Below are 21,313 nucleotides of genomic sequence, written 5' to 3'. Positions count from 1 at the left end.
CCTTCTTTTGTGTGTGAGAGAGACATCTGCTGTTTCAAGCCTGGCAAGAAAGAATAAAGCACATGGAGTTCATGACATGAGACTGAGCAGGCGCTCTATCTTCCCTTTACTCTAGATTTAGGTAGCACACTGGTTTCTCTAATCATTTGCAAATGTTCAAATTCATCTGCCCACACCCAAACTGGTCCCCTCAGGCTCTCTTTCAAGTTGAAGGAGGGAATAGACATGGCTGCAGACTGGCTTCTCTTTTCCCAGCATAGGCAGTTGAAAGAGTTCAGATTGGCTTGTTCTGTGTAGGAGGAAAGCCGTGATGAGTGATAAAGAAAAGCCGAGATGAATGATAATCTCTGTTGGGGATTTTTACATCAGCAACATCTGAAGTGAGGCAATATGAAGCCTGCACAAGAGATTGTGTATTGTTCCAGGCAAAAAAGAGCTTTCCTTTCACTTTTGTTATTAGCAAGAGCAATTTGTATAAAACGCATTTTGCTCTCCATTATAGCCATATTGTGCACAGGGACCCCAGGCTTCAGTGGCAGTGCTCCCTTGCAGCCCTCAGCCTGATGCTGCTAACAATAAACATCTTCTTTTGTTTATGACATCTCCCAGGGAAGCATGGAGAGGTGTCATATCACAGACTTCTGGGCCCCATTTTTATATAATTAACTGGTTTGCCACCTGAAATGCTGTAATTAAGCTTTCATGTGTAAAGCAGGAACATATGCTACTGTCAAAAGAATGTGAATGAGACAAGTCAGGCATTTCATGTTAATTTAACTTTACCACAATTAACTCTCTTCCCCTTGGTAGTGGTGACCAAAGACAGAAACCACTGGTGGTGGCTGCTGCTTGCACACAAATTTGGTGGGGCTCTCAGTGAGGTGCATTGTGTCGTGCACTAACGTGACCTACCTTAAAGGTAAGAGTTGGTTCTGTCCAGGGTGTCTAATCTCAGTGATGCAGGGAAATTTTCTGTTACCAGTCAGTAACGCCTGCCTGAGTTAGTTTCGGATGGACAGGAGAAGTGGTGCTAACATACTTTGTTTTTATAAGAATACCAGATTGTGGATTTCAAGTTCACAAAGTCTCTGAGTATAACAGTACTCTACAAGGAGCCGTAGCATGGGCTGAGGCATTGGCCCACTATCGCCCACATTATATAATTGTTAATCTGTCCCTAAACCAGGTTTCACCTATGCCAATACACCCATGCACAGTTTGTGGGGTGACATGACAGCAAACACAGAGACCATGTGTTCTAGGACATGGTCTTCAAAATTGCTTGCCTGTAGCTTTGTTCCCCAGTTGGTTCAGCCACTGACTGGAACGCTGCCTTGCAGACCATGTGTCTTCTGCTGAGTGGTCTTTATGATCATGGCTCATTTAAGGAAAATTAGAACCGTACGCAATCCTGACTCCTGCATGACATAAAATATCTGATTATGGGATCATTTTTGCTGGTTAAAATTTCAGGCAGCAATTCAACTGTCCTATCCAGCATGATATTTATTGGGCTGGTAACAAGAAAATTATAATTATACTAAAAAACTGCACAGATTAGAGCTGGAAGCAATGAGACAATAAAGCCCCACAGTATCAGCTGTATAGCTGCCTCCAGGCTAGAGTTGCACTTTGAGTCATGCTATTTAGGAGCTGTCTCCAGCACTCACTGAAGTCAACAGGAGCCTTTGATTTCTTCTCAGTAGGTGCTGGATCAGACTGTTACAGTCTCCTTTTAAAGTCTAAGAACAAGGGGGCAAAAGGCAAGCTTAGTGAGCCACCTTGTACCGATGACATAATATCACTTTAAGAAGACACATTCTCCTTGGAGGAACATAAAATTTGCAGGGGGATGAGAGTTCAGGGCACTGCAATTACCACATAATAGTAAAATTTCATCAGCAGGCAAGGACAAAGCTGAATTTCTGGGGTAATGCTTGGTGTGTAGCATGGGAGAGATTTGCAAAAAACCAAATCCGTGGTTGGAAAATAGGCAGCATTTAGAAATAAAAACCACAGCAATTTAACAGTGCAGTTTGCATGCAAGGGGCTTGAAGTTAAAAATGTATTATATACTCATCTAAAACTTAATGGCACTCTGAGATGTATCTGCTGTATATATGGTGGAACATGCCAATCATTTGGCAAAAAATTGCCCAAAAGTTCAGTGAATGAGTTAGTTAGTGAGAGCATTATCCATTTCTTTCTGAAGGCCAGACACACAGGGGTCAAGTTGTTCTGCCAGGAAAATGTCCTAAGGGGAATATTTTATTTTACCTTTGTCAGCACATTGGAGAGGATTTCCCTCAAGTCACCTTTGTATATTTTATTCATTAGGGCGTGATCCTGAAAGGCTACAGTCACCCTTTGATCAGAGTAATTTCATGCAGTCTGAGAATGACGAGTACTTGCGAGGACGTGCCAGGGACCTCACAGGATTAGGTTTTGGACACCTGTGTTCATATATTGGACTTCTGAGTTGGAAAATGGGACAGGTTAATTATTTGATACAAGGTGCTGAAACTGTGCTAATCAAAGCATCAGTGCAAAAGGTATAAGATGAACACCGAATCTTCTTGGTTTTATCTAATTAAAAGCAATTCTAACTTTAATATAGGTTTGTGTATTTAGTATTAAAGATATTGGAGATGGAAATGGAAGAAATGATCCTGCACAGCCTCTTTCATGAAGGACTTAATTTGTTCTTGCCTGCTGATTTTGATTCTCTGCCTAGGTGCTATTGAATTTTAACTGTTTATTAGATAATGGAAAGATTTACTGTAGGGCAGTCCTTCTGAGAAAAATAAAAACATCTAATCCCTCCTTGGTGATTTGGCAATCAAGGAATAGAAAATTGTATTCTGGAGCAGAAGTTAATGAGAGCTCATTCTGTTCCTTCTGGACAAGAGTGCCCCACGTCCCCTGCTGGGGGGACAGGCAGAAAGCTGGCTCTTCGCTGTCATCCAGAGGCTTGAGCAATTAATCTGTAGAGAGGTATTACCGCAGGCCTGGTTCCTACGGTATATGACCGTGTCCCGCAGCCATAGGGAGGAGGAGGAGGAGAAGATCCAGCAGGCAGGAATTGTGCAGCAAGATTGATTTATTTAATTATTTTACAAACTCTTTTATAGACTTTTTTCTTCATTGTCTAATTGGACAAAGGACCAGCCACCCCTTGGGGGTGATTGGCCAAAATCCTAAAACATCCATTATCAAAATATTTTCTACTATACCATAAACAAGACTTTCCAAGGTTGCAGGTGGCTTGGTTGTTTACATTCCCTGCTACCTCTTCTGTGAGAGAGAAAAAGTCTCTCACGGACTTAGAAAAATAACAAGAAGATCCTCACTAACAGCATTTTTGTACCTACAGAGAGGGATTGCAGGTTGGAACCCATTACATCCCAAGTGAAAAAAATTCTCATACTGCTACGGTTACTGTTCCTTCTGATTCTCCACAATGGCAGTGGATTCCAGGATGGAGATGAAGACAGGGCCCTGGTTATCTTGTCATGATGCTGCAGCACGAAAAGGCAAAGTGCCACCGACTACATGGCAGGATTGTATTTTTTCCTGTCCAAGCATTTTTAATGCAGTGCCCAGGCACCTCAGAGATAAATTCGTCATAATCAATTCCCCTTCTAAAGGGGTGGAAATCTCTCATCCCATTTTTCATTTCAAACCACTTTTTGTGGTTCCTCTACCTCAGTGATTGTCTTTCAGGAGCAGTGCTGATGGGTTGTGCTCCGAGATTCATTACTGAAGAAGTTGTGAGTAAAATTGATGGGTCTTGCATTCCACTATCAAGGTGACTTGTTTGACTGGACTGCTCTGTTTTTCTATCCATTAGCAGAAAGTACCCTTCTTTAGTAAGGAATTCGATCAACGGAGTGCATAATTGCCATTTCTGTCTTAGTTAATGGAAAGAGTCATGTTGCAGTCCATGTTTTCAACTATGTGCAACAACCCTCACATTAAAATGCAACAAATTAAACAGACCTTTTACAAAAGCCTCTTTTTTAACCAACAAGTATAGACTGCGAAGTTTATATGGCTTGCTTTGGACTGAAAATTTCAATTAAGGGCAGAACTTAAATTGAGGATTGAAGCTCCTTCTGTGCAGCTTGCATGAAGTCATCAGACTCAGAGAGTGGATGTAATAGCTGTCTTTAGGAGGCATAAGGAATATGTGCACATTCTGGTGCTGTTTTGACACCTGAATAATTTTGAAGACTATCTTTGTTATTATACTTAATGTGTGGCTCTAGAACTTTTTATGGTTATCCTATGATTTGAGGCCATGTTTGCTGGCCATGGTTCCTGTGTCTTTCCACAGCCTGAAACACCAGGAGGGCAGAGTGGCATTTGCACTGCCTTCGCTGTGCCAGCCAGGGCAACTGCCAAGAGCAGCATTGTCTGGCATGGCCACAGGGAAGGTATGGCCACCATGTGGACCCATCTCTCTCCTCATGCTTTTCTTTTAGCTACCAAAGTGAAGGGGAGCAGGGCTTGGATTTAAGATGAAAATATTCTCAGGTTTTATGGTAGCTTATATCTATCTCTGCCAGACTTTCCCTTCCTTTTATTCATTTGAGGGCTTTGAGAACTAACAGCCCAACAGCATTGCTATTCTGAGGATATTCTGATATATGCCTTTGAAAAGACAAGACACCTGTGGCCATACCAGCTCTGGATCACCCACCATAATTTCCTTCACAACCTTTATAAATGTTAGATGAGACTGGGTTCTTTTCCCCCCCAGTTCCTTCATTCTGCACTGGATGCAATTTCAGGTCCCAGAAGTGAAATCAGGCAGCACATTAATCAACTCTGCTTCCCAGTTCTCTGCACTTCTGTCTTTCCATAGTTTACTTTTTCTGGCTAATGTAACACAGATTTAAAAATAGGGGTACATTATCCTCCCAAAATACACACAGTTCTGGTATCAGCAGTGGAATAAGCTCATTTAGATGAAAGGAACCATTTTCTTTCTGTGGAATGAAATACCTTATCTGCCTGTGTGGGTTACATTTCAAGTGTTATGCCTCCTATGGCATATAGGGCTGATGTTGCATGCAAGTCATCTGCTCGGTGTCTTTTTGGTATGCTGCTAGAAAATATTTCCCTTAACAATTCTTCAGTGTATGCCATCGCATGGATCACGAAGAGAAAAAGCTGCATTATGGAAGTAGAAGCACAGAGGGGTTTAAATGTACTCAGCTAACATATGAAACTTAATGGCTATCTCTGCAGCTGGGAGGGAGAGAAAAATTGTGTCTGAAAACCTCTTGTTTATTCTTCACGGCTGTCAGAGTGACCAGAATGCTTTATCAAACATGTTTTTACAGTGAGATGTAGAGCCCTGTTCTAAATACTGTACTTCAGCTAAAACACACAATAGTGCAATGGAGAAAGTGTATTTGGAAAGGAAGAATATGTACTTGTTTCATGTGTCAAAAAAAATGTAAACCAAGTTCATTAGTTGGTGTCATAGTTAATTTAATAGCAGACGGTAATTTTAGAATTTCTTATATATAGGAATCTTGGCATAAAATTAGATTGAAAAATTGAAAAATTACAATTTGTCTAATTCTTTTTATTCCATAAACTAGAGAAACAGTTCCTCAGACTCAAGAAAACTTATTTTTCTGCTGCAGTTCCGTTGTGTAAAACCCACACATCACATTAAAAAAAATTAGAAAATGGTGTAGTAATGCTTTGTTTTGTTCTGGAGAAAACAATGTTGTCGTGTAATTGCTTTTTTGCTGAGCTCTTTCACTTGACCCTGCTTGCTTATTATAATGTTTTAGGTGCCATAGCTTGGGGTTTATTGACCCCTGTTTGTTGCCCAGTTGTTTTATAGTTACTGAGTATTGTGAGGCTTGGAAAGATAAGTGTAAAAATTATAATTTGGTCCTGCTCATTAGAAATGGATGTGGAAAAATGTTAGCAGTAAATGTTGTCTTTTTCAGCTTTTATTATAAAAGCCTGAAGGGCTGCAGCACCTCAAGCTGGTCAGCATTAACTCATGCAGTTCTGGAGAGCGTGACTTTGAATGGACCAGGCTGAGGAATGGTTGTAGGAGGGAAAACTGTGTGTTGGAGAAAAACTGTTTGTAACAGCTGCATCTGAGATATTTTTTCCTACATGTGGTCCTTTCAATCTCCTAAGCATGAGTGTTGCCATATTAATTGGGAACTAAAAAGAAGTAGTTTTTTTCAGGTTGCTGGTCCGTGCTTCTTTAACGAAGTGCCCGATCCAGAGCAGCATCACATCTCATGCCAGTCACCACATCCTGGCGCTCTTGGACTTTTGTAATGTAGGCACTTCCTCCACTTTTCCTCCTGGGCTTACACACACTGGGGTATTACCTACAGCCCGCGAGTCAGGTGTCACGCTTGGCTGCATGCAGCTTGAAGAGACTGCTCCAAACATTCCTGCCTTGCTAAGGTCAAAACATTAGAATATTACGTACAAATTTAGACCACCACCATGAACACTACGGTGTCTACAGGAAGTAAAAATTCATGTAGTAATCAAAATTCTTTTACTGCGTGAAAAGTCATCCAAAATGCATGTGAAGAATCAAAAAGATGTGTTAGATCTTTACAGTTGTACTGGCAAGTCATGGATGTTTGTGCCTTCTGTCTGCTGCTCAGGTAGGGAAGGAGCAGTGGAATGTGGCTTGCAAGATTACTTCAAATGCTTTTATCTGAACAGTCATGTTTGAAGAAATCAGGAAGCTCTTTTTATAAGGATTTAATTTTCAGGTGTGAATTACAGAGAAGGTGTGGCACAGTATATGAAACCTTTGTCTATATCTAACACAAGTGGTTCATGGCTCAATTGCTCAGTTGTAGGAGTAGACTAGAAACTTGCTAAAAACGGCTTACTAAAAATGACTAGCACTTACCATTAAAGGTCTACCCAAAGTATTTTGAGATTGAATTAACCTTAAATTTTAAACTGAATAAATGAATTAATTTTAAAATTTTATTAAAGCAGTTTACTCTATATAATTTACAATCTAAGTTTTATACTTTAATAAAAACATAAAACCATAAAAATAAATACAGCTGTAATACTTTCAAAGCTATTTTTCCTTGAACTCATTAGGCAATGCAAGCATTTTTCATATCAAAAATGTTCTGTATATTTGTTTGTGTCTAATGGAAATTAAAGAAAGATAAAATGTAGAAAGAAAACTTACTGTGTACTTCAACTGGACCATGTACTTTAACTCTGAGTAGATTAAGTTACGATGGTACAAAGCACAGAAGGAGGAAAAAAACTGGATACTATAGTTATTTGGATTCTAAGAAGTTGCACAGCTTTTTATTCACCTCGCTACAGAAAAAAATCCTCTGCAAATTAACTTGATGGCTGCTTGAAAGGATTAATTCAGAAACACAATACCTTAGAAGGACTAAAAGCCCTGAAATACATTTCTAAAGGCTTCCCAAACTGCAAAAAGAAGTAGCTTAAATTCTGTAATTTTAAAGATAAATATTTATTTTAAAATCAGGAGATGCTAGGCTTCTAGCAGCATTTGTTCATTGCAAAATTCAGTAGATAGTTTTGTAACTTTTCTTTGCTTGATCAGCTATGCTGTAGTGTCCTGAACTGTCAGTTTTCTGTGGTAGAGTATCACCCACTAATTCAAATGAACAAGTTTATAGTGTTCATGAAAATAAGTTGTATTTCCCCCTACCCTTGGTAGGTCATCCTCCTGATATTAAAGAGATAGCTCTCTACTTTTATTTTAGTACATCCCCAGCAACTGCAGAGATTCAGTGAACTGCTAACTTCCTCCCCTTGAACAGGCATTTTCTTTGTGTTTGAAATGTCATTTTATGTAGTCAATAATATTGGACTTTTCAGATAGCAATTTTTACTGCACCCTGTAAATAGGGATAGTAAGGCTTAATACTGCAGAAGACCTTAGTGGAACAACTATCAGTCACTGTATTTTGAGTTATCCATTCGAGATACATTTCAAGTTACCAAAGGTGCCTCTGTATGACAGCTGTGCCCATTGTTTGCAAGGGGAGCTGAAGAAATGTCTGTCTGACAGGACTGCTCTGAATCCTTCCCTGACTTCTGTTTATACCTCTTTTTTTCAGGTAAGGCAGGAAATGTAATCAGTGTACAATGACAGCTACAACAGTCCCAGAAACATGAGATTTATTCCCATGATGGCTGAAAACCCCCCTATGCTGTGTGTATAAACAGGCCCAGTTTTCAAGTTCTAATTAACTTTATTAATGTTTAGTGCACGAGGTACAAAGGCAACTTAAACAAGGATATAAAAAGCACTGGAGCATTGAAACACTGGTTTCATGTAACTGACTCTTATTGAAAGACATATTTCTCAGCATTTTGTAAAGAAAAATAAAGTAATTTAGAAGAAAGATATTAGATTCTTAATGCACTCTCATAATAAGGAAGCTTTAAATAATGGAGCAAAGATACTAACAGTAGCTTCCTACTTGGTAACATTGGTAGCAACTCTTTCTGATGTGCAATTAATAAATAAGATCGCGAGCACGCAACGCTGTACAGTGACAGGGGATAAAAGAGATGCAATCACATGCAAGACTCCTGTTGTGCCAGCAAGTAAGACTTTATGGGCTACTGGAAAATGAGTTTGTGAAAAACCAATTGAAAAACTCTTTCTCCATTACATGTTCCTTTTATAGAAACATATTAATTCACACGTGAAAAGATCAAAAATTTCACTGGTAAATAACTGTGAAGACATTTTCTCCCACTAAAGACACAGTTGCAAAACCTTGCAATCAAAGCAATTGTATATATTATTTTGATATAATAATCATAATAACATTAAAAGCAGTGATATATTAATTACACATAAAGTATATTATTTGCATAGATTTTTTGTTTACTGTTCATGGATTATCATTTGGTAAATACATCTATAATTCAGCAAGCTTTGGTGCTCTTTGATGAGCTCAAACTGGAATATGGCTGATACTGTATATTACTGTAATTGTAAAAGACACTATAATGATACCTTTTTGTTGCTTTAATCTCCTAAATATAGAAATTACAGTAGCAAATATAAGAATACCTTTTCTGTTATTTACTGACCCTATTCCCAGGCATGATGATTTAACAATATTCAAAAGATATTCCTATTTTCAGAAGCACTCAAAACAGGTGGTCAGCAGCCTGTCCACTAAAAGGATTGTGCTTTGGAATAATTTAGTGTTTGTTTTCTTCTGATACTTTTCATATGCTTATTAAGTAAAAACATATAATAAAAAATCATCTTGCAGTTATGCAAAACTATAGTATTGTTTTGTATAGTCTTGCAAACAAAGTTTAGAAGTAGATCATTCATCCACAGAGAAGTTAGGAACTCAGAACTATGTAATATCAATAATACAAATTTACTGTTTCTTTAAAGATGTAGTGTAGGCTATTGTTTTTAACTATTATTTAATCTTTTATATGATTATTCTATAGTGCTCGCAGTCTTGCCAAGAGAGCTTCTACTTCTGGAATGGCTTCTCCCTTAGAAGGGGACCCGATACGATCTATTTTCTTCTCTTTGCTGCCTTCTCCATGACAGGCTTCCTTTCTCCCAAGAGCCTTGCTCAACACCTTAGAACTTGTTTCCACATCATATGTAACTTCTTTGGTGACTGGGCTTCTTGTCGAGTTTAAACTGATACTGTGGTGCGAACACGGCTTCTCTGGCTGTCCTTTCTGGTTCTCTGCAGAAGACAAATCAAACAAACTTCGTTTCACTATTAAAATACTCAGTTTCAATATTCTGTAACATAAAAAGACCTCTTGATCAGACAAATTTTACATGCAGATGATGTATGTACTCCTTCTACATACTAGAAGGAGTAATGATTGCCAAGGAGGCAAGACAAAATATATTATCACTTCAAAAGTAGTGGACTCGGTCCTTTGGAAGTGAAACAGAGTTTACATGTCTTCATTAGATTAACATCCATATTTCTTACAAAATCATGGATATAGCCTGACAGGATCCTCCTTTCTTAGTGTAGTCAAAGAGAAAACAGAGTACCTAGCACCTCTCAGTATCTTCCAAGGTTTGACCTGGTTAATTACATTTCCTACGTATTTTTTAATTGTTCAAATTTTAAAATGTACTTAAAAATCTATTTTAATTTAATTATCCACTGTAATACCTTTTCTTTCCTTTGTGAACTTTTAGGCAGCTAAGTAATTTCAAGAAATTGTGTCATTCACTATTTTTTGCTAAACATCACTGGCATTGCCTGTCACACAAAGTTGCACTCAGTTAATATCCAGGCAGGAGTTTTGCAGGTTTGGCATGTATTAAGACAGATTTCTTTTTCTGTTGTTCCCCACCCCCCTTCCAGCTCAAGTGACTGCTCTCCAAACCAGCATATGAGTGGCTCCTCTCATAGATCTCAAACTTTTTAAAATCAGGCCTACTCAATATTCATGTAACCTTGAGCAAGGCTTGAAAATGCCTTCAACACACTTGACATGACATTTAAAGTTTTTTGGTTATTCGCTGAAAGATGTTCCATCATCCCAATAGTAATGACTTTGGAGCACAGGCAGTCACTCATGACAGTGTGTTTTATGTGAGTGCTGAAAATTCCTACCGAAAACAGCTTGTACATTAAAAGGCAGCTGCTGAAGATATTTACTGCACTGTCATTCCCTGACCAGGGGCTCTCGGTGATGGATGAGGATTTTACACACTTCCTTGGACAATCTCAGCAAATTTTGTAAGTACGATCACCTTTTGGGAAGTGGAGTAAAATAAATACCTCCTTTCCATCATCTTCTGAATCAGATAAACAATTCTTAATTAAAATTTCTTAAGACAAATTTGACACTTAGCTGAAAAATGTAATTTTTGTTTTACGCTATGGAAAATTATTTGACCTTGAATATGCAGCAGCACAGTGTTCCTGAATCACAGGAGGCCAAAGACTGGTTATGAATACATCTTTATAATTACATGTAATAAACCCGTCATATATAATTAAAATATCCCCGGTATGTGCACTCTTAAATACCCCATTCTGCTTAAATGTTTATGCTTATTGATTCTGAACACATATTTGCAAGCTGATAAAAGCATTCTACCTGTGTCAATATACAAACTACCAGCTGTACCACAGACCTTTCTGTTTACATTCAATCTAGGGGCAGCAAGAAAAATACTTGGTGTTTTAAACATCAACACTTTTAAGTAAAAGAAAACGTATTGTCATATAATCAGAGATGAAGCATAGCTACTGGATTTTTAAAAAGTCAAAAAGAAATTAGGAACTGAAAGTAAGCTTCTCAAATGTACCAACAACCAAATTTTAACTACTTTGCAGTTCACCCCAAAATGTGAGGATGAATTAGGTGTGGTGAACTAGACTGTATAACAGACTTGGGGAACAGTTTTGAACTGAGGCATCAAAGTAAAATCCAGCAGTAAAATCCCCAGCTTCTCATAGTGTATACAGGACAGAGTAGAGGTGCCTTAGAGTGAGACTCACAGCTGCAGTCAAAGCAAGGAACTGCTGCAAGCTAGCTATTAGTAAGTAGCAGCTCTTGGGATCTATCCCAGCTCTTTTACCACTTTGAAACTCAGTAACTAACTGAGGCTTGCACTTTAGCATGTCCCATAAATTGCTGCCTACAATCTGGAATTGTTGCATAGTGATAGGACAGAGTAAAGCTGAAGACAGCTGTGCCTTTTTTTTCCCCTCTTAACGGCAATTGTGAACTTCTAGGCATAGACTAGTGAGTGGAATATTCAACTTGAATGACCAGCCTTTCTCTTTGGTCTGAAGGGTTCTGCAACAACGAAAAATGGCATTAGGAAAGTTTTTAGTTTACATGAGTAGTTCTTGCTTCATCTCCTTAGCAATGATGACATCAAGATTCACTAGAAAAATCACAAAGTCTCATGCTAGTGATTAGTAGCATTTCCTTAATAATGAGAACACTTTGGTCTCAGCCATGCTACAAATAATACTGAGCAGCTAGAGTCAACTAAAAAAAATACTACTTGGACACATATATTTTATCTAAATCCAGTATTACCATCTCAAAGTTGTTATCTCAGCTGCTTTTTAAATCAGGTGGCATCTTTACCATTTATGTACTTCAATCAAGGAGGAACTTCACATAGCATTGCTATGCCTAAGTGCAAGTCCAGTATTAGCAGATGCTAAGGTAGGCAGTTCCCTGCTTAGCAAATTGGCTGTTGTGAATTTCATTCAGAAACCCTGAACTTTGCTAGACCTGGCTCAGAAAGCATACAAATTTACTTACAGCCCTAGATTTCACTTCAGTAAATGTGCACCTAAATAATTAACTGCCGTGATACTTGAGGTACATGTGCTGTTTGTGGCATTCTTATCAAAAACCACTTCTCTTTAAATCAAAGTGTAAAATTAGTTAGCCACTATAAAGGTAAAAAGTCTCACTAATTCCTCAATTTTTTATTTTAAGCCAGCATAAAATTATTTGTGTTAAAAACAAACTCTTATACACTCTATACTGCTTCACACACTGATTCAAAACTTGCATGCATTGGTGATTTGGTACCAGATCCATTCCACTGCCCTGACGTGGGATTGTAACCTCACCTCCCTCAAATTCTGTGCTATAGTGGTAAAACCAAAGAAGTTAATTTTTAACCTGTCACTGTTGAAGTGAGTGGTTTAAAAAAGCCAGTGCATCTTGCCTGTGAATTCAGAACTACGTGGCTGCAAACTGCTGCAGGTTAGCATGCAACTTGGACCACAACTGTGGAAAACCTGTACTTCCTTAGTTCAGTACGAAAAAGTATAAAGTATATAGTTATTTACTTGCAAGAAAAGCTGGAAGTCATGATTAACTAACAAAGTAAGTACAAGGATAAACAGCCATTAGTTTACTGCTATTAGACATTAAAACCTTGAACCAGCAGAATAATGAAGTTTTGGAATTCACATATATACATGTGAGAGCAAGAAACCATAACCAGTCATAAGCAGGAATTTGACCTGTTTCTGAAGACAGTATTTGATATGGCTGCCCAAACAGCCAGGAGATGGTTTAGTGACAATGGCCACTTACGTTTCTAGAACAAGGGAGCACACAGAAAATCCACAAACCATATAGGTATTAACAGACTTTCCCCAAAATGCTTTGAACCATTACATCACAGACATACATAAATTTGTTTTGTGCTTTTTGACAACTATTTGAAACAAAATGTATTTACACACATGTATTGGTTCAAATACACTTCTAAAGAATTGAATATAATTAAACACACAGAAGGTGAAACGAAAACTACTCATGGAAAGACACTTCTGCATGAATTCTTGTGAAGAAGAAAGCTTACATTTTCGGAGATGCACTATTTGTCCACCTACTGTAGCAAGGCGCATCTTCCAGCAGTAGCAAGACAAAAAGAAATCAGACATTAAAAATCACTGGATAAAGACAGAACTTACTAATTTCCTCTATATACTGAAAGTAGCTGAGACAAGATTCTACTATTTGGTCACTTTCAACAATCGAAATCTGTCATTCACCTGTATCATAACAACCACTATGCAGGTGAAAAAAAAAAAAAAAAAAAAAAAAGCAGTAACTTTGAATTCATGATTAAGTTTTCTAAATGCTCAGTGATAACCCATAATGGTTTTGACTTTACTGCTAGTGGATGCTTCAAGGCACGGGTTAGGCAGAGATCACATTGTACACTACAAAAGTCTCAGTGTCCAGATTCCATGACATTTTCTTTCCCTTGTTCAATATTGAACTTTTGTGGGTCCTCCGCACCTATTCAAATTCAGTTTTTGCAGATATTAATTGCTTTAACATTGCTGTTAGTCAAAAGCATTCCAAAACCGTATTCACAAAACCTAAAGCCAAATAGTTACTATCATCTAGATACAAAACTTTTAACAGCAATGCTCAGGAAATTCAGTTGACAGAAAATTGTGCTTGACATAGCTTTCCACAGTTTAAATGGTGTCCTAACATAGAACAACTTATAATGGTATGCTTATAATCTGTTAAAGGCTACATACTTCATATTCAGAAAAAGGAAATTGTGCACTAGCATCTGAACAAAAAAAAATCTGTAGTATGAGACCTGCCTGCTGTGAACTTGGGGAAGAAAAACATGATCAGTTGGAGATTTTAAAATCCTGCATAATAGTGTTATATATTACCTTTAATAGAGAACAAAAATGATTGCAAGAGACTCACTAAAGTCAACATAGATTTTTTTAAAACAACTAATAAATATTTAAAATTAAAAAGGATGTTGAAAAGCTTTATTTCATCACGTAGTTTCTCAGTAAAAGTCTTCATACTAAAGGACATATTTCGGTTTTATGTAAATACTTGTAGACTGATTGAAAAATGAAGTTGCAAATACAGTAAGGAGAACTGCATTGCATGGCATTATATGCTCATATTACAGTCATACATCTCAAAGTAGGGCATGACAAAATTGTAACACAAAAAGAACAATTGCAGTTACAACCTCATTACATCTCTTACCAAGTTAACAGGGAAAAATGCTCAAAACCCCAGTGGAATATTTCTGATCTTGCTGACTTGTGTTCCACATGCTACATCATATTCCTGAAGCTATGTCCATGCCAACATTTTCTAAAGCCCACCTGTACTGACATTACTGGCAATGCAAATTATTTTTACATAATGACTTGCCTGTCCTAGACAATACTCTGAAGGAATGTTCCCGTGCCAAATGGCTTCGGCTTGGAGAAAGTAACAGCCCTAGCCATAACTCTTACCACTGGCTCCCCAGTGTGGTGCCATAGCTTGTCTCTGGTTCTCCATCCCTGATGCATGGAACTCAAACTCACGGAAAAGCTACACCATGCTCATGCTGTGCTCGTGTATCTTCCCAGCAAAACATCAGGGGAAAAAAAATGTATTTTTGACAGTAGTGCCATGTGCTAATTCTGGATGCAGCTGTATAGCATTCCCACAAGCTGAAATGCTTGTCGCAACTCAGTCTCTGTGTGGAAGTCCTGTCCATTTCCCACAAATTACACTGACCACACCATCATGCATGTCCCAGTGCAACCTTAACAAGTGACATTGTACTTAGACAATGGTCACACACCATGGATATCATAAGGATACTGGGGTATATCCTCATATGTTCCATCTAAATAAACAGATTCCAAACTCTTGGCTTCTTACTAGCAGAAATGTCAAGAAGAAAATCATCAATTCATGTTTTCCTCTCAATTTTGAAACCACAGTCTTGTTTCCTGCATTAACCCCTATTAGAGCCCCAGACACCAGAGAGTTGTGAGCCCCATGATTTTTCAGGCACCCAATTTTCCCTTAATGACATTTTTACAGCCCAAGGTTGGCCTTCTGAAATCCATTCCCAGACCTTAGCCCTGGTGTGAGAACATAACAAGACTTCTTGATTCTTCTCAAAGTCTGCCTTATCCCTCAGAATCAGAATTTAGACATAATATGAAAGACTACTATAGCTATAAGGTCCATCTGTACTATGTAAGATCACTCATAAAAATTGGGATAGCTCCTTTCTGGATAGTTTAATGGAAAATATTTTAAATACTTTTTATTGATTTCATGTTTTTTCAACAATGTCTCTGACCGACAAGAGTAGGCTTGAACAATGTCCCTGGTTGAAGGAGCACTGTGTGTTGCATGACTTATTTCAGTTCGAATGGGCAGCTCCAGCCCTAACACCTAAAGGAGTGGGAGCTGTACTCAAAAGACCTTTGCTTGATAAGTAATTTCTTGCACCTTAGTATTTCATAGTAAATGCTCACAACTCTACTAATCTAAAGCAGACAATAATTCATGAGACATGAAAAAGTGTTACTGATATTTGGAACATTTCTTTTTTAAACTATGCATATTTCATTTAATAGTTGCTGCTGTTCTTGAGTGTTGCATTAAAAAGGTGTGAAACATAAGGAATAAACACTATCAGTAAGCTCAATTTAGATGAGACAGTTTTTTAAAATAGTGAATATGCACTATGTGCATTTCAAAGGCAAGAAGAGAGTATGTCAGCACACAGTGTGACTAATACAGAGAATTTATAGAAACTAAATTTCAAAGTAAGTCAATTACAAACTGTGAGCAAACTAATTTTTGACGAGAGGAACTATGCTGGACCAGCTCCCTTTTACTTGGCCCTAAAGTAAAGCCTTTAAAAATTCTTTTAATCCCTTTCCTACCTACGTCTTCTCAAAGACTACTTTCAGTTCATGCTGATCACTCCATTCAAACTTTTACCTATCTTTTCCAAAGATACCTTGCAATTGCAATGAGTTGGAACCAATTTCTCTGTTTAAACTAGTATGTTCTCACCTTTGATAAGACAATGACTTTTTTTTACAAGAAATACAACTTTAATTTACTGGGATTTTAATAAAAGTCTTGAGTGCCTGTCAAGATGATAAAAGAACAAGAGTGTGGATCAAGCTGCTGACAGAAATCGCCCAAGGTCAGTGAGAGAAGAAACCTCTGCAGGTGTCTTCAGAAGATGAGTATTTCAGACTTAGGAGTTTGGTATTCTTCCTATTTCACCCTGAATTACAGTTGGTTTCCTGTGTCTTTTCATGCATTTTTCCCCAAAAGAAGGCACATTTGGCAGTTTCTAGGAAACTGAAAAATGGAAATTTCCAAAACAGAAATCTGTTTTGTGGTCATTAATGATTTTTAGAGCACATGGTTTGAAACATCCTTGAAAAACTAAATTCTAAGTATCTTAATTTCAAAATGGATAAATCATATGGCATAACTTTAGTATTAATAACCAATAAATTAATCTTATTATTTATGTCAGGCAAAGGGGGTTAAACGATAAATATTGATCTACATGAATACCAGTAGCATGGGGTCTTCAGACCTCAGTGGGAAGAAACAATCCACAACCTAGGTGTTTACAGGATTTCTCTCAAGGTACAAATAGGACAAACATCAACTTTTTCTCTTCTTCAAGTCGAGAAATAACCAGGAAATTATAATAATAAAACTGGAAGTTAACATGTTTTAGAGTATTTTAAATTCCTGGAATGTGGTTTATTACTTGTTTTATTTTGTTCACAAGTATATTGCAGCTTGCATTCCAAATCGTCTTTAGAGTTAACAGTCAAAAATGATAAGTTAGTGATCTGTGACAAGATACACAGAGGTCCATAGTCTAGAGCTACCCTCTATTTGGCTGATGATAATTAATGTAGAACCCACAAACTAAACTGCCTTTGAGCAGTAGACATGTTTAGCCTCCAAACCTATCTGCAAACCACCTAGCTATAGATGAATACTGCTTTCAAGGTGCACTTTGATGGAAAACTTCAGGAATATGCATAAAGACTGCTGCCATCAAAGGAAAGCCACTAGCAGCTGCAATGGGGAATGATAAACAACATGCTGATGAAAATAACTGAAATGGAAAAGAAACACACAAGTTTGTCTTCTTTAACCAACCGTAGCGGAAAAAAAACACAGTAGGAAGCCTCCTACCTCTGGAAAATAAAACCCCCAACAAATCCAAACAACAAAGCAAATCTTAAAGACTGACCTTATATTTATGAGATTCTACTCACTGCAGTTCTAAATGTTGTTGTTGCTTCTGTTCAGTATTTACTATTCAGCATACACATTGAAAAAAAGCCTAAACAAGCAAAACCCATAAACCCCACAAAAACGATGCCCCGCCCCTGGAAATGTTCAAGGCCAGGCTGGATGGGGTCCTGAGCAACCTGATCTAGTGGGTGGTGTCCATGCCCATGGAGTGGGTGTTGGAACTAGATGATCTTTAAGGCCAATTCTGACTCAAACCATTCTATGATTCTATGTATCTATGTCTAGTAATTGCCTTAAAAGTTTAATACTACCATTATTTCTTATTCACTACTCTTGATATCAAATGTTTACAAGATATTCCCTAGCTATTCCACCTGCTGTTACAAACCCATACGATTTTTATTTCTTATTTTTATCCCAAACTTCCATTCCCAGGTTTATATCAGCAGTCAGAGTACTGGTAGGTCGCATTGCCTTAAGTTTGAATACAAATACTTTGTAATATCAGATCAAACCAACAAGAAAAACTATCTTTCTTTCATCATCTGTTGTTTTTCTCTCCTAAGGAATTAAACTATTTCTAAGCAAAAGGGAGATCGACAGAGTCCTGGAAATACTTTTGGGAATGGCATAAAGAGGAGAGGCTAGAGCTGAAAGTAAATTAGGTGGGTGTTAGTTTTAACTTGAATAGAAACACGATCTCCTCACATTGCTGTAAGAGGCACAGGACCAATGTCCTGGGGCAGTTCTTGCCCACACAGGACACGGTCACAGTGGGCTGTCATTCACTGTCATTCAAAAGATTTCAAGAATAGTGTACGGCTCTCAGGCGCCTCTCATTTTAAACGTTTTTAAAAGAGTCTCTGGAAGAAGAGCAACAGAGAGCACTGCATGCTGTTAATGCTATGACAGGGAAGAGTGTAGTGATTTACTAACCTGGACAAGTATTTATGAGACCTCCAAATTCTAATCTGTGCTTCTTTATAGCATGGGTGCTTTTTAAGAGGAAAGAAGCAGACCTGACTGTGAAGTTTAACTTGCGTAAACCAACATCCAAGATTGCCTTCATGAATACACTGGATGGAAACGGGATGAAGCTGAATCATCTTAGTTGATGTAACTTTCGTATAATTATTATTATGGTCCTTACTTTCCTCTGACAAAGCTCTGCAGAAAATAGTTGTAAGTGTTCTAACCATCAGACTGAAACTGTGGAGCAGGAAATAGTACATATTCAAGAAGATCCTCACATAAAAGTAAATATGGGGAAATAAAGGCACAGGAAAAGTGATTCATCTCTCCCTCACTCTACAAGATTGCATAAATTTATTCCTTTGACAATTCTTCTCTCTCTATATGATGCTCTAATTAATGCTATGTGCTTTCACTTAATTATTCCCTCTCTTTGGGATGGACTGTAAGTTGGTCTTGTTCATGTGTGGAGAGAAAAATCAGGGAAGTAAAAGAATGTTTCTACTCTGCACGAGATCCAGTCATATGTGTATTTGACACCAACAACCGTACTCTGCAAGTTTCACAAACTGCTCTGAAAAGGGACACTGATTTCAACAGTCTCTAAAAGAGGAATTATTAATTAAAGATGGCTTTTAGTGATTCCTCCATATACCACAAGACAGATTCAAGCTACATTATCATGGGTAATTAATCCAGTCATTGTGAATTCAAAATGCTGTATTTAACATCATTAATGGTATTCACTTTTCACATGATGAACATATTTACTGCCCTATATTCTACCAGTTAAACACTTAGCAGCCACTTTGGTATGTTAAAAACAACAGAAGCTAACTGTAGCGCTTCCTCCTTCTTTTCCTAATCAATTGCACTCAAATACTATTTAGAAATAACTAGCTAACAAAAGTTAATCTTACCATGTAGGAGGGTTTTTTTTAAATTTCAAAAAATCTAAAATGCAGCACATCTTTGCACATACAGGAAAAAACCTCTTGCTCACAAAGAAACTTGAAATATTACATAGAACATGAAAAACTGAGACTGAAAACCTGAACCCTTTATACTCACTGAGACAACAAAGCAGAAGGCAGTAAGACCTCCCAAGCCATGGAAACAGAGGATTCTTAAACATAGACTTGTTTTTCCTTTGTCTGTTTTGACTTATGAAGCAGTCTTGCAAATGTGTTTAGCTCAAAAGGTTATATTAAAAACAAGTGGTTAGAGATCATCATGGTATATTAATTATGCAAAAGAACCCAAACCAAATTTAATCAGAAACAGGAGACTCCAAACAGGAAAAATTCTCTCTCTCTCTCTCTTTTTTTTTTTTTTGACAGAGACGGTTAAGAAAACATTTATGGTAATGCCAGAGCATCTGCTGATTACAGTCAAAGCTGCAGGACGCCAACGTTAAATCACTGAACCATCTTGACAGCTTCTGGGTACTTGAATTTCATCCTAATAATAAATTGCTGTGAAATTTATACAAATCGGAAAATTAGCCAGAAAATGTTTACAAAGAATATAGGTAAGAACATATAAAGCAGATATTAAATTGATTTGCATCTGAAGAAAGAGCTAAAATAAATGTTCGGCACTCAGACATGTTAGAGCTGCATTTAATTGGTGAAGCTCTAAAAGACTAAGTGCTTTAAGAACAGAATATAATTTTATCATTCATTTCCTAATGATTTTGACCTACCACTTTCTATTGTTTAGAATTGTTAGCATGCTTGTTTGTTTAACATAAACACAGATGAGCCATTTGAACGCGGCCTGCAACATTTAAAATCAATTTTTAATTCCTGACACCTGAGGATTCCACACAGAACAATATACTTCATTGTAAAGCTTTAATTGATGCATCTATGTGCTGCAGAGGGTGATTACTTGAATAATAAGTATGAGACTTGTGATCTGGTTGCTAGGCAAATGAGAGTAAGAGAAAAAGTCCAAGAAACAACGTAACAATGAATCAAGGTGTGATGACAGGCTTATTATTCTGTGAACTGTCATGTTGAAGGACTCTCAGAACATTGACCTGCACACAATCACACATCAGAAGACTGCCTGAGGGGTAATTAAAATAATAATACACAAGTTCAGTCACTTGGAAAGAGAAAAACATATGCTTAACTTATTTCTCTGTAACATGCATGGTCAAATGCATTCTCATGTTAAATGTAAATGCTTGAACAGTGCAAGAATTCAGAGAACAACACATTACAGCAGAGACCACTGAAGTTTATGTGAATTAGCATGAACGCTTTTCCTTCTTCAATTACTCTGGGCGTTCGACTAAATATTATTCATAGTATGACACATAAAAGCATAAAATCTGTGAAGGGGCTTTCTGAAGGAAGTTGGGAAAAAATGTAGTCCTTTTAAAATAGGGTTAAGGTTGTAAGGGAACATGTTCAAAAAGAACTTTTCCTCCTTTCCCTGAGATTTTATTGCTGAGTATGACATCATATAGTAGAGCACCAGCCTGGGTCAGCTGTGCTGGACATCCCCTCCCAACCTCTTGCCCACCCTGAGCCTCATGGCTCTGTGTGTTTTGTGGGTGGACAGAGAGAAAGCCATGACACTGTGCAAGTACAGCTCAGCAACAGCCAAAACACAGGTCTGGTGGCATCACCAGTCGCTAAGACAAAGCACAGCAGTTTATGGGCTGCTGTGGAGAACATAAAAGCCAACCCTGGCACACCCAGTAAAACTGGAGATAGTGTAGAAACTCAGTTGCCATTGC

General features: G+C 37.7%; 1 protein-coding gene across 2 annotated transcripts in view; it reads right to left on the bottom strand.

Moving 5' to 3' along the window:
* Window positions 1–8,238: 8,238 nt before the first annotated feature.
* The window catches only part of DIAPH3 (diaphanous related formin 3), a 200,974-nt gene continuing 187,899 nt past the window's right edge, over window positions 8,239–21,313 (bottom strand). Inside the window, exons 27-28 of one of the 2 annotated variants that reach the window (XM_017733559.1) lie at window positions 13,370–13,415; window positions 9,555–9,740 (exon numbers count right to left, since the gene is read on the bottom strand). In XM_017733559.1, the coding sequence (XP_017589048.1) occupies window positions 9,647–9,740; window positions 13,370–13,415 (140 nt within the window). In that variant the 3' untranslated portion in view covers window positions 9,555–9,646. Of the gene's footprint in view, window positions 9,741–13,369; window positions 13,416–21,313 lie in introns of both variants that reach the window. The other variant, XM_008633134.2, reaches the window with a different exon arrangement.

The sequence above is a fragment of the Corvus brachyrhynchos genome, unplaced genomic scaffold (genome assembly GCF_000691975.1).
Source record: "Corvus brachyrhynchos isolate BGI_N302 unplaced genomic scaffold, ASM69197v1 scaffold202, whole genome shotgun sequence".
Taxonomy (NCBI): domain Eukaryota; kingdom Metazoa; phylum Chordata; class Aves; order Passeriformes; family Corvidae; genus Corvus; species Corvus brachyrhynchos.
This window is presented reverse-complemented; position numbering and strand designations above follow the sequence as displayed.